Raw genomic sequence first — 15,000 nt, 5'->3', positions numbered from 1 at the left:
CTTCGGAAACTCCCTCTCTCGCCTGAACTAGGACACTTCTGTATGGGGAAACATTCGCAGAACTTGTGAAACTCGCAGTATTCGTTCCCTTGGATGAGTTGTTGCACTAAACTTTGTTGTACTTTGTATGTGTTGTTGTTGTTTGGCGGTTGATCGTGTGGTTCACACGCACCGATGTTAGCGGTCGGGCAGATGGATAGTAACCGGCAGAGTGCGTTCGTTCTGGGCAGCACTCCACTGGCTGCGCTGCACAACATGACCGAGATGAAGACCTCTTTATTCCCGTACACCCTGCAGAACCCCGCGGGCTTCAAGGCTCATTCTTTCGCCAACCTGAACTCTCAGATCCCGCTCGGAACACCGCATGGAATAAGCGATATCTTGGGGAGACCCATCACCACGGCCGGACAGCTTCTCTCGGGCTTTCCCCGGATCAACGGCTTGGCCACAACAGCTGGGATGTACTTCAACCCGGCGGCCGTGTCTCGGTATCCCAAACCCCTGACGGAGCTGCCCGGCAGGGCGCCCATATTCTGGCCGGGAATGATGCAAGGGTCGCCCTGGAGAGACCCGCGGGTGAGCTGTCCGGGTGAGTTTTCCTGGCCTAAATGACAATCTAAACAATCTCACTTAAAAAAAATTAAAGGTTCCAAAAGGGTTTTTTCCAGTGTAACCGTTTTGGGTTCCACAAATATCCAAATAATAATAATAATATAGCCTAATATATATATATATATACAACATAATAATAATAATCCTTTCAGTGATTAGTTCTAATATATTTTGTACATAAAATATTTTTTTTGTAACATTTTAACAATCTAAAGAACATATTTCCTATTTAGAATTTTTGTGTGGCTAATGGAAAGATTCCATTAAAGGTTCTTCATGGAACCATCTTGCCAATAGGCTGAAGAACCTTATTTTTAAGAGTCGCTCAGATTGTTGGGATATTATTTTGCAGTGTGTCTAAAAGTTGTGGGTCTCTCGTGACATGACAACCATATTTCCCCATAATGTTAAGTTAAATGTCTTTATTTGGCTGACCGTGTCTCGCTTTCTTCAGGCCAGGCGAATATGATGCTGGACAAGGACGGCAAGAAGAAACATTCCAGACCAACTTTTTCAGGACAGCAGATTTTCGCGCTGGAGAAAACCTTCGAACAGACCAAATACCTGGCCGGTCCAGAGAGAGCTCGACTCGCATATTCTCTGGGAATGACCGAGAGTCAAGTCAAGGTAGATAGACACGGGGTTTTATTAACTTTAACATATTATTAAACATTTTACTCAATGTAAACGGCAGCATGAGACAATGATAAGATTATTATATCTGTGGAAGTGCCAGTTAGGCTGTGTGCGATACCGTTAAAACCGTTGGGTTCAAATTTTAATTAAAACATTTAAACCAACGGTTTAAACGGTAGCCTACGAGTCCATTTCGTGCAGATTTGACCCAAACATGTGTTGAAACAACCCAGAATGTTTTAGTGTATGAATTTACAAACAAGCAAAACTCAACATTTATAATTTTGAAATGAAAATTATTGGGATTATTGCGGTCAATGTTGGACATAATTTCACACCGTTAGGCATAATATTTACACACTCTCTGGTCAACTTGAAATTAATTTTGTACTATAATTACATTTAGATTATTTTATTTATTTTATTTTAAAGCTTGGTTTAATGCATTTAATTGTTGCATTTATCCCAGAGAAGGCCAGTGCGCTGAAGTGTTTTTCTCTCTCTCAGGTTTGGTTTCAGAACAGAAGAACCAAATGGCGGAAGAGGCACGCGGCTGAAATGGCCACGGCTAAGAAGAAACACGACTCAGAGACGGAGAAGATGAAGGAGAGCTCGGACAACGAGGAGGATGATGAATATAACAAACCTCTGGACCCGAACTCCGACGACGAGAAAATCACAAGACTGTTGAAAAAGCACAAGACGAGTAACCTGTCGCTCATCAGCCCGTGCAGTAACAGCTCGGACACTTTGTGATGAAACTGAGAAAAGACTCTTCATTATCATCATCATCATCATCATCATCATCTGCCTCAGATTCTTCCGGGGAAATGAGGCAGAGTTAAGCAGGGTATAAACACACTGTTCACGCGGCTTTTGCTTTGCTTTGAATGCGGTTGTGCAGTTAGAAGTGGACGTGAGATGTATATATATTTTTTACTGAGTAAATTATGTTATGAAAGCATCACGAAGACGTGCCAACTTTCCCCTCATCATCATCATTTAAGATCATCTTTGTCTTCGATCGCAGAAGAATAACGACGCCTCTTTCGCCTAAAAGTTTCACTTTTTTATTATTTTGAAAACAGGTACACAAAGTGTATAAAAAGTGCCAGTGCTGTAAATGATGTGAATAGAATTTGTTTTAACAATGTCCTTTTTTGGCCGCTTATACTTTCAATGGAAGGAGTTTATGTTTTACCTCACAACACGAAAAAATTACTCAAAGATGGACATAAATATCGACGAAGAGAATATTATTGCTTCCGTGATGAAGGAAGAAAAAAACTTTGTATTATCAATAAATTATTTAACAAGCCAATATTTTACATTTGTCCTGGTTCTTTATAATTTCATGCATTTGTTTAAACCATTTTATTGTGTTATTGTAGCGCATATTTTTTAGCTCGGCCACGCGAAAGGTGCAAACAAATGCATATTATATATCCGTGCATTAATAGGCTATTATTAATAGCATAGTAATGATAATAAAATTCCTACATGATTGTTGCTAATAAGATCATAAACATTCATTCGGCTTTTTCCTTGTAATAAGAGGAATATTTCGTCTCTTTTCATGGTTAGTTACAGACATTAAGAGTTTTTATTTTTAAGATTTTTTTTATTTATTTTATTTTTCAGCCCAAACTGCAGGGACAGAAGGCCTTAAATAATGCATTCACAGATTTTCTGATATATGTATTTCTTATAATTTAACAGATTTCAGGAAGGCAAACTTGTTTTGTCAGTGTTATTCGCGGATTTAAGTAATGCAAATGTCTCGTGACCCCATCAACCCTTAAAGACACATTAAACAATTTTTTTTTGTGATATATACATTTATTTTTATAAGTTAGGCTTGTAAGTAATGACACTACACTACTTCGCAGTTCGCACACGATTTCGATATTGATCGTAACGAAAAACGCGCGTAGCGACCGCGATCTCGCGAACATCTATAACTAACTTGTAATCTTAACTTTTGTGGTTACAAAAATATTCGTAAACGTTGTTGAAATACATATATATACTTGCATGACATATTTCCGAACCTTTTGTTTGTAGGAGTTTTATGCGTCATGTGACTTACGTAATTTCATCCCGAGACATCTTAAAACATCCCGCCATAACAAATTATTAGGCTAATATCATATGTTCAATAATATATGAATTTTTATAAACAGTTTGATGAACACATAATATCATATTGTATAATGTAATATTGTTAATCAAAATTTTAACAATATTACCCCCCCCCCCCCCCAAAAAAAAAACAAAAAACAATATAATATAAATGTTCATGCATGATACATCTAAATGTCAAAGGCTTGTTCAGTGAATCTCAAGGGCTTTCTGATGTGCTTGACTAATGACAAAGAGGAATTGATTCACTCATTCATTCATTGAGTTCTAATGGTTTTATTGCTTTTGGAGGTCTTGCCATCCACGAGGTCTAATCGCTATCTGCTTAAAGAAAAGAGTGAATCCTATCTCCTGCCCTGCTGGGGAAAACAGTTAACAAGCAGTTTTTCTAAGCAAATCACTGTCAAAGCGACACAAAATCATTTCCACTGATTCAGAAATGAAGGATCAATCTAATCTGTCAACTCTGTAGTGTAGAATTAAACCAGGAGGAGCAAACGGCACTGATGCTGAGAACACACACGAGGAGTCCACCAGAAACACCCACACTTTACTGTACAGTGTGACTGAAGTAAAATACTGATACACGGACTTCATGTGTGATTATGTTTGTAAAAACACATGGTGTGTGAAATGGACATTGTAAAGTAAAGTGTAAAGAGATTTCTCCTGGTCCTTAATTTGAGTGTTTTTTCCTCTTACAGCTGAACTGATTTATAACTTAAACTCTACATTTGAGTTCAATTCAATAGTCGGCACCATGGCACAATAATATAGTAACAAAAAAAATCATACAAAAACAAAAAAAAGAGAGAGAAAAGGATACAGCGATTTTTAAGATACCCAGGCCTATAGAAATATCACATTCAGAACCATAACATTATTACACAGAAATAAGTTAGAATAAGAACAGTACTGTAATAACCGAGCAAGACTGCTATAGAAACTATCGTATATATTTGCATGGTTTATGGCACTGCTTAAAAAACAAACTTTAAATTGGCTATATATATATTTATATATATAAATCATATTGGCTGAAATGGCATATTCTGCTAATAATGATGTGGATTTCATTGTTTGTTCATAACTATTCAAACATTTGAAACTTTACACCCAAAAGCAGCTGTTTGTGTCAATATGTCAGCATATAATAGTTTTGGTACGAATTATAAATGATCTCTTTAAAAAGTACAGTATATAAAATGAGAGTTGGCGGTTGTACGCGGCACGGCGGAGTGCGAGCAACAACAAATCAGAAATCAAAGATAAACAATAATCCATAAAGAAAGAAAATCAAACAGAATATACCTATCTATTCTAACACACAGAACGTCTAGAAATCTCCATTAAAGATAATCCAATGTACAAATAAACCTAGCAATAGAGAAATACAACAACATTTTTTTTTTTGCATTGCACTTTTTAAAACATCTTACATACTGTATGGAAGTAGCTTGAAGTATTATGTAGAGGCATATCTAAAATTTGCAAGTATGCTTTTTAAAATCTGTAGAGTAATTTCTGATGGTCTATATTAGAGTTTTGGAAACAAGGCTGAGAGACGTCAGAGAAGAGCATCTGATGGAGATTGAGTGGAAGTGTGTGTGTGTGTGTGTGTGTGTGTGTGTCCATGATCTCGACTCTTGAAGCATTCATGAACTCAATGTGTCGTTTCTATGGACATGATTGCATGCACTGCGACAAATGCGACTGGTCAGTCCTGCTGAAAAGTCTTTACAGGGTCCTCTGTGTGCGTGTGTGTGCGTGTGTGTGAGTGTGTGTGTGTGCGCATTGGAGCTTCGCACAGGGCTGCTTTTCATGAAATCTTCTCCACCTTTTGGCACCATTTTCCTGGCCAACACACACATATAGATCATGAGAACTTCTGCACGTCTATCATGAGTTATGACAGAGCCATATTCATAAAGATAATAAGAATAAAATAATGATAAAAGAAAATATTTACCACATCACTGCACGACACAACACTTGTGCTTATTTGCATTAGGTTTACCTGGCCCTGTGTTTAACCGAAAGTACAAGTAGACCGGCTGCAGAAAAACACAGACGAGAGATCAGCGTTTCAACAAGTTCTTTAGAGGATGAGCTGTTCTGAACACACACACACACACACACACACACACACACACACACACACACACACACACACACACACACTTCTGTCTGAACTGTTCTTCCATGGGTGCTAAATTCACTTACATTTCTAGAACATCTGAATGTGATTTTGGTGGGTGTGTGTCTGTCTGGTTACACACACACACACTCTCTCTCTCTCTCTCTCTCTCGTTCATCTCTCTCTCTCTCTCTCTCTCTCTCTCTAAAATAATTTAAATTTTATTAACAAAATAAAAAATAGTAGTTATACAATAAAAAAGTATTATTTAGCAATATATAACTTAAGACTAACCATAACAAACTCTAAAATAACAGTTTAAAATTGTATAAATAATAAAATAAACAAAAATCATAAAAAATACATTCTTTATAATTCAGCTCGAATCACTATGTAAAAAACTGTGTTGTAGAAGTAAGTTTAATCAAAAGTGTTGTAGATCATTTAAATCTATTTGTGTTTTTTATAGTTTTTATAGTCTCTCACTCACACTGTTAACAGGGCTGGCCTCATTTGCATACCGAATTCCAATTGGTATTCTTTCCAGAATCTATTTGAATACTGGTTTTTGATTGGTCTTGACTGTCTTGTATCTATTACACCATCACAGGAGGAACAGAAGTGTGTGTGTGGGTGGGTGAGTGAGTGAGTGAGTGAGTGAGTGAGTGAGTGAGTGAGTGTATGTAAATGAGTGTGTGTGTGTGTGTGTGCGCGTGCAGGTGTGTGAGTGTGTGTTGTGTGTGTGTGTGCGGGTGTATGAGTGTGTGATTAACACACTGAGCTTGATTGGGTCTGAATCAGTCGCACCACACATTCAAGAACATTTCAGTAATTTAATATTTAGACAGTGTCTCTGTTTTCTTTTTTTCTCCTTAAAACTGGTGAGTTTGAAATGTTTAAATTGCATTGCAGCCAGATTGACTCACACACACACACACACTCTCTCTCTCTCTCTCTCTCTCACACACACACACACACACACTCACTCACTCACTCACTCACTCACACACACACACACACACTCTCTCTCTCTCTCTCTCTCTCTCTCTCTCTCACACACACACACACACGTTGGTTAGTCGTACCTTGTGGTCTCCCATACACACATTGGGTCCGATGTTGTCATACGTTATTGATTTCTCCTCATTCTCCGGCTGCAAAACACAAACACACACAAAACACGATTAAAGACACAAAATGAATCCATGTAGAATACTATAATTCTGTTAGACTTAAGTGCCAATAAATCAGAGCGCAGAAACTTCAGGAGCTCCAAAAGCAGCAAAAGCATTAATCATAATTCCCCTAAATTGAAAATAATGCTCTGAATGGAGCGAGACAGAAATATGATGCAGTGCACTTTAAAAACACGCGCGTGCGAGATTGTGTTTCCCGAGTCTGTGAAAACACCATCACACACTCGCGCGAGTGAACTTCAGCAACACAAGAACACACACAGCCCGAGCGTCCCCGAGCGCGATACATTCATCAAACGCAGGCTTGGATAATTTACAAAGGCAGCATAAAATTGTGGATTTTCGGGTTGCGTAATCTTTAGACAGATAAACAGATGAGTGCGGGTCCGGGCCTGCGCTTCACTGGCTCTTCATTACCTCCGCCGGACCTCTGCGTGTTAGGCCGCGGATAGCAGAGAACAACATGACGTGCGGCTAACAGAGCGTGTCATGATAGATGAGGCTGTTTACAGGCCGTGTCTGAACAATCTGTAACGCAAACACACCGTCTGTCTGAGGCACTCACTAGCGCAGCGCTGGAGTGTGTGTGAGAGGTCATTAACGCTTGACCTGAAGGACGTCACGTCATTAGAGCCGCGCTGAGTCCATGATGCAAACTTCATCAGACGCATTCACATTCTGCCATAAAGCAATTCAGTTCAACTTGTGTTCGCACTGCGCAGTCAGAGCACTGAGACACCCGAGGAAAGCAGACGTTTCTGATCCACACAAATAAAAATCAAGTTATTGCACTGAAGTTTCTTCTATTGTTGCATGCAAAAACAATGCATGCATGCCAAAAAACAAAACAAACACTGCATGCAAAAAAACAAAAACAAAACAAACACGGCATGCAAAAAAACAAAAACAAAACAAACACGGCATGCAAAAAAACAAAAACAAAACAAACACAGCATGCAAAAAAAAAAACCAAAAAAACACTGCATGCAAAAAAAACAAAAAAACAAAACAAACACTGCATGCAAAAAAAGAGAAAAAAACAAAACAAACACTGCATGCAAAAAACAAAACAAAAAACAAAACAAACACTGCATGCAAAAAAAAACAAAAAAACAAAACAAACACTGCATGCAAAAAAAGAGAAAAAAACAAAACAAACACTGCATGCAAAAAACAAAACAAAAAACAAAACAAACACTGCATGCAAAAAAACTAAAACTAAAATCCTTTATCACAAACACATTTATGACTTTATCATAACCTGCACTATATCCTTATATTTATTGTTGTTACTGCATATTGTTTCTTATTATTCATACTGTCCATATTGCCACTTATTGTATTGTGTATTATTGTTTATTCTTATTATTCTTACTGGTTATTATGCACCCGCTCATATCGCACATATTCTTATGCACTTCTACCGTCTTTCTTGAGAGGAACGGACAAAATATGAATTTCATAAGATCGTGAAACTCAGCTCTGACAGACACATCTGGTTTCATCTCAGATCTGAAGATCTATATGATTATATAAGCGGTTGTGCATTGCATTTTATATTTTTATAATGTTTCCTGAGGTGCACTTATAATGCTAGTAAGATTTCCACATCAAAAACTGTCATAATGTAGAAATACAAGTCTATTTTCACCCTGATTTTAACTAGATGCGCGTCTCCTTTAAGACTTGTAAATGCCCACTGCTATTTGCATATGAAATGAGTATAGCTTATGTGGAACTGTGATTATGATTCACAGAATATGTGCATTTCAGTTTTATATTTACGTGCACTCCGTCAAATGTCCATTTTAATGTGTTGAGCGCATAATTGCAATTTTGTTCAGCACTCATTAACCAACAAGTGTAATTAACCCAAAATCATTTAATCCAGACACATTTATTAATCAGCATAAAATAAATGCAATGCATCAAAAACTACTGTGATGTACATTCAACTGCTTTAAACAACAGATTCATCACGCAGATCAAGAAAACGAGTCATTTTGACAGTTTAGTTTAAATAAAAGCTGATTTTGTTCTGAAACGTAGTTTTTATAGTGCAATCACTTCAACAGATCAAGTTAAGTATGATTTCTCAATGCATGGCATCTTTTGCATCAGATTAACGAACAATCTGACCAGATGAAAGACAGAAATGCAGATGTTTGAGGATCTGGCGGAAGGAATGCAGGTTTTCACAGTGTTTGGAGTCTCACCTTCAGGATCAGGTCTTTGGCCGAGGAGGACATGAGGATTCGGTCACACCAGGAGGGACACCGAGTGTTCATGTACTGCTTCCCCTGACTCGAGTCCTCGCTGTACGGGTAACTGCGGGAACACACACAGATCGAGAGTTACGGTGTTAATGATGGCGGTCCTGCATCACATCAGAATCAGTGTGAAGAAACACCAGCATCAGAAACATCTTCATATCGCACATCGGTGATGATTTATGGTGTTATTTTTTATAACAATTAAACACGTTTCCCTCTATGACTACAAATGCAACACCACATTTAGTTTTTTGTAATCAGCAAAATATGTGTTTTAAAATGCACTTCAGATTTAAATAATTAATTACAGCATTAATTCAGTACAACAAAATCTATAGTTATGTATACTTTCAATTCGTGTTCTTTAAATAATGTCATTTAAATAATATATTATTCGAATATTGTATTTTCTTCACAAGTTTTTTTTTGTGTGCAAAAGTACTGTGATACATATATATTTTAAATTGTATTTTAAAATGTACTTTAAATAACACAATTCAGTGCAACAAAAACTCCAGCGATGTTAATTTTCCATTGTGTTTTCCAAAATGTTATATTATTTTCTTCAAAATATGAGATTTCTTTTTGCAAAAACTAGTGTAATGGACAATTTTTGTTGTTTTAAATGTACTTTAAATTTTATAATTTAAATACTATATTTAAATATTATTTTCTTCTCATTATGAGAAACAACTGTAATGTATACTTCCAATTCTATTTTAAATAATATAATTTATAAATATGATATTATTTTCTTCAAAATATGAGATTTGTTTGCAAAAATACTGATATTTCGCAAATAATAAATTATACTATACAATCAGTTCTACTGTGATGTATATTTTCAATTGTTTTAAAATGTACTTAAAATAATAATATGTTATTAAAATATTATATTTATTTCTTCTCATTATGAAATTCTTTTGCAGAAACTAAATTATTTTTTTTAAAATGTACTTTATACACACAGTATAATAATAAATTATACTATAAAATAATTTCAGTAAAAGAAAAACGTTCAATGGTGTTTTAAACATGCTTTAAATAGTATAATATTTAAACAATTTTATATATAAATATTATATTATTTTCTTCAAAATATGAGATTTTTCTTTGCAAAAACACTGTGATATTGTGAAAATAATAAACTATAGTATAAAATCAGAACAACAAAAACTACTATAATGTATTTTTTTTCAATAGTTTTAAAATAAGCAGCATTTTCTCCTCATTATGCAATGGTTTTGCATTACAACAAGCTAATAATAGTTGAGTAGAAAATGTTTAAATGTCATGAAAATAATGCAAAATAATTTGTGCAAAATGCAATTAATTGTAATCTGGTTGACGCTGAGGTGAGTGTTTAGAACAGAAGTGCATGTGTTCAATAATTCAAATAATAAACAACAGTATAAAATAATTTCAGTAAAAAAAAACTTTCAATTGTGTTTTAAATATGCTTTAAATAATATAATACTTGACTTTTTTTATGCAAAATGCATTAATTGTGACCTGGTGGAGCTCAGCGCTCTATCGGTGAGTGTTCAGAGCAGAAGCGCATGTGTTCTCGGCTTGCTTTGGTCAATTGAGCATGAAAGCGGATCATCACACGGTTCTCGATCCGCTGCTTTAGTGGTCAAACAACACCATCAGCATCAGCCCAAACTGACCGTCACCATGGCAACCCAAAGGTCAGGGGTCAAGGAGGGAGGGGAACCAGTTATCCCAGTTATCCCAACACACAGGCCCCCGACCGAGTGGCCAAACAAGACCCGGCGAGGGGCCTTTGCAGAACGCCTGAGCGCAATTAGCATTGATGGCACTTTAAGCATGTGGAAATGAAGGGCAGTTTTGGTATGCTAACGAGAGATGAGTGCGCGGATGAAAGAGGGAGAGAGTGAATGATAGTGGAGGATAGAGAAGGATAATGAGGGATAGAGATGCAGAGTGTGGGAATTAAGGGGCGGGAGAAGCTCTTTAAAGACTGAAGATTTCTTCAGGGTGGCCCAAACAATCCCAAACAATCCCGAGAGGAAGTTTATCATGTGATCCTTCAGCCGGATTAAACTGATCTGGATCGGATTGAGCTTTGAAACTGATCTGGGACTGTGAGGCTTGATGGTGTGTGTGACATCAGAGCAAAGATGCATTTGTTTGATCAAAAATACTGCAAAATTGTGAGATATTTTTACCATTTAAAATATGTTTTCTATGTGAATATACAGTAAAGTGTAATTTATTCCTGTGATCAAAGCTGAATTTTCAGCATCATTACTCCAGTCTTCAGTGTCACATGATCCTTCAGAAATCACTCTAATATGATGATTTGATGATCAAGAAACATTTATGATTATTATCAGTGTTTCATATTTTTGTGGAAACTGTGATGCATTTTATTTTTCAGGATTCTTTGATGAATAGAAAGTTCAAAAGAACAGCATTTATTTGAAATAGAATCTTTTGTAACATTATAAATGTCTTTACTGTCACTTTTGATCAATTTAATGATGATTGTTTTAAAATTGTTTTAAATTGTTGATAAATTTTCCTTGATGACGGAAAGTGTTTTTTTTTTACTTGGGTTTTTTTTTTTTATCTTACTTAGACAAAACTTTTGAATGGAAGTGTATAAACTCACTCTCTCTCTTACACACACACACACACACACACACACTCTCTAACTCAACAGTAAACAGCGCGGTGGAGCCTCGGGGTGATTAATGCTGTCGATTAGCCGTTATCAGGCAGAGCAAACGCTGCCGCCGGGTGTGTGTGTGTGAGTGTGTGTGTGTGAACTGGAGCCCGTCAGACACTATCACACTCGTGCCAAGACTAATTACCCTAATTAATGGGGCCGCACTGATAAACTCAACAATCGCCCACCTGTGTGTGTTACAGTGAGTGAACAGTTAACCATTCCGCTAACGCTAACGCTAACGCTAGCCGCTAACACACTTACAAGAGCTTCGGTTCAGACGGTAAAGAATCATCATTTACTCTGTCGAACAGATTTGAGTGACTTCAGGGCGAGTAAATGACGACACAATGATCGGTTTTAGTGAACTGTGCCTTTAAGCGGATGTGTGGGTCATGTGACCTGTTATCTTGTTCTACACAATGACAAATAAGTGACAAAGCAAACACTGATTCATTGAGACGCCTGTGTTAATGAGGGCGTATAAACTGAGAACACACACACTGAGGGAAACACTGATAACACACACACTATTAATGACAGGGCAGAGGTCACATGACTATTACAGCACAGGATCATGGGATTGGACAGAACTGGAGCTGTCAATCAAATGTAGAGTTGCAAAGGGGTGTGTGTGTGTGTGTGTGTGTGTGTTGTGCAACAGGAAAAGGGCAATTTCCTCAAATAATGATCTATAATCAAGTCTTTATGATTTTTGATTGTGTTTACATCAGATTACTGAGTAAATGAGATCATGATATAATCTGGACTGAAACTCATAACGTCTAACGATCTCAGACTCTGATTACTGTTCAGTCTCTCTCTCACCTCTGACTCACAATGAGCAGCTTGTCTGAGAACAATCCTCATTTTAACCATGAAAAGCCACAATGTTCATTATTCATCCTGATGAAGCGTTGACACACATATATATATATATATACACACACACACACACGCACACACACACACACACACACACTTACGCACTCACACATACACACATACATATACATATATATACACACACACGCGCACATATACACACACACACACACACACATATATATACACACACACACACACACACTCACACATACATATACATATATATACACACACACACGCACATATACACACACACACATATATATATATACACACACACACACACACACACACATACATACACACACACACTCACTCACTCACTCACACATACACATACATGCACATTTATATACACACACACACACACACACACATACATACACACACACACACACACACACACACACTCACTCATTCACAAACACACACACACTGACACACACTCACTCACAAACACACACACACACACTCACTCACTCACTCACAAACACACACACACACACACACACACACTGACACACACGCACACTCACTCACTCAATCACAAACACACACACACACTGACACACTCACTCACTCACAAACACACACACACACACTCACTCACTCACAAACACACAGGCACACACACACGCACACACTCAGACACACACACACTCAGTCACAAACACACACTCACAAACACACACTCATACTGACACACACACACCCTCTCAGAAACACATATGAGTGTGTGTTTAAGTGTCACTTCAGCACTAAACAGCGTCACACTCACACTTGAACGTCACTTCAGTGAACGAGTGTTTTGTTCATCAGAAACACTGGATCACGACGTCAGTTTCATGAACACACACACAATCACACACACACACACACACACACACACACACACACAATCATGCAGTCGATCTGTAAATAACATCGGAGACGCTCACGAGCTTCACAACACACAGTTACACTCACAGTAATCCTGCTCTAGAATGGAGAAATATTACACATATCTCAGGAGGCATTGGCATTTCACTCTCAAAGTAACAATATTCATAACAGATTTAAATGTTCATGATAGATCAAATCTTAACATTGTTATTTTTTAAACTGCTGTATACAGTGGCATTTAAACATAAGATAACAATATTTGGAATGTATTTAAATTTTAATATAAAAATGTGCTTTTTTTAACACATTTTGGATGAATTTCTAGCTGATGAGATTTTTTATTATTATTCAAAAAGTATATTTACTATAGGAATTTCAATACATTTAAATATTAATATAAAACATATAGAACTTTTACAGAGATAATATATACGGTACTTTCCCCCCATGTTAATAACTGTGTGGGATCTCTGAGTAAATGACATTTCAGACACAATATGGCAGATATTTGTGTGCATTTCTGCAGAAAACACGTGGAAAGGACCAATCAGAGAGAATACCAGCGCCCGTGTTCAATCAGCTCTGCGGACCGGAACTAACGTCTGGATAATAATGTCATCCTCAACACAGCAGACTCAGGCCTGTCGCGCAAATCAACACAACGCAAATTAATCCTTTATTAATAAGCACACGAGTTTCATCGGAGTGAACGTAAACAACACTAACACACCCACTCCAGAAAGTACCGTGGTAAAGAGACGCCCGAAGCCGAGTCTCGACATCCTCACCAAACGGTGAAGAATAACTGTACATGACCTCCGACCCCTCACACACACACCTCACGACCCGAAACCTCAGCCGTCTAGACTCCACAAACACACACACACACACACGATCACTGTAACCCGGTTAGTGAAACAAACCGCACTCTCTCCTCATCCTGGGAATATTCCGACTCGATTTCTGCATTGATTTTACGGAGCGAGTCTTACAGTAAAATCATGAAGCTCTGCATCCCATCAGTCACTGAACATCAGCGGCATTTAATCTGGCCAATCTGAAGGTGAATATAATCATGTGCTTTAATGAGTTCTGAGGGAGTTTAAATCAGCAGAAAACACTATTTATTTATTTTTATTTTGGAATACAATAGCCTTCGAAAGAAATTAATAGGACGCATTAAACTGATCGAAAGTGACATTGATAATGTTACAAAAGATTCTATTTCAGATTCTGTTCTTTTGAACTTTCTATTCATCAAAGAATCCTGAAATAAAAATGTGTTTTCAACACATCAAATGTTTCTTGAGCATCAAATCATCATATTAGAGTGATTTCTGAAGGATCATGTGACACTGAAGACTGGAGTAATGATGCTGAAAATTCAGCTTTGATCACAGGAATAAATTACACTTTACTATATATTCACATAGAAAACAGATGATTTACATTACAATAATATTTCACTGTTTTACTGTATTTTTGATCAAATAAAAGCAGCTTTGGTGAGCAGAAGAGACTTCTTACAAACCTTACTAA

The 15,000-nt window shown here is 37.0% G+C and overlaps 2 protein-coding genes across 2 annotated transcripts in view; one reads left to right on the top strand and one right to left on the bottom strand.

The window, feature by feature from the left end:
• nkx6.2 (NK6 homeobox 2) overlaps positions 1-3,081 on the top strand; it is a 5,036-nt gene extending 1,955 nt beyond the window's left edge. The window contains exons 1-3 of the mRNA XM_084093952.1: positions 1-589; positions 1,067-1,239; positions 1,756-3,081. The exon at positions 1-589 is cut by the window's left edge and continues 1,955 nt beyond it. Of these exons, the coding sequence (XP_083950078.1) occupies positions 175-589; positions 1,067-1,239; positions 1,756-2,004 (837 nt within the window). The 5' untranslated portion in view covers positions 1-174 and the 3' untranslated portion in view covers positions 2,005-3,081. The remainder of the gene's footprint in view (positions 590-1,066; positions 1,240-1,755) is intronic.
• Positions 3,082-3,650: 569 nt separating this feature from the next.
• inpp5a (inositol polyphosphate-5-phosphatase A) overlaps positions 3,651-15,000 on the bottom strand; it is a 206,984-nt gene continuing 195,634 nt past the window's right edge. Inside the window, exons 13-16 of the mRNA XM_084093951.1 lie at positions 8,940-9,051; positions 6,613-6,681; positions 5,360-5,444; positions 3,651-5,244 (exon numbers count right to left, since the gene is read on the bottom strand). Coding sequence (XP_083950077.1) covers positions 5,364-5,444; positions 6,613-6,681; positions 8,940-9,051 — 262 coding nt within the window. The 3' untranslated portion in view covers positions 3,651-5,244; positions 5,360-5,363. The remainder of the gene's footprint in view (positions 5,245-5,359; positions 5,445-6,612; positions 6,682-8,939; positions 9,052-15,000) is intronic.

This window comes from Abramis brama (genome assembly GCF_963993115.1).
Source record: "Abramis brama genome assembly, chromosome: 19".
Classification (NCBI taxonomy): Eukaryota; Metazoa; Chordata; class Actinopteri; order Cypriniformes; family Leuciscidae; genus Abramis; species Abramis brama.
Note: the sequence above shows the minus strand (reverse complement) of the source record. Positions and strands in the feature narration are given on the sequence as shown.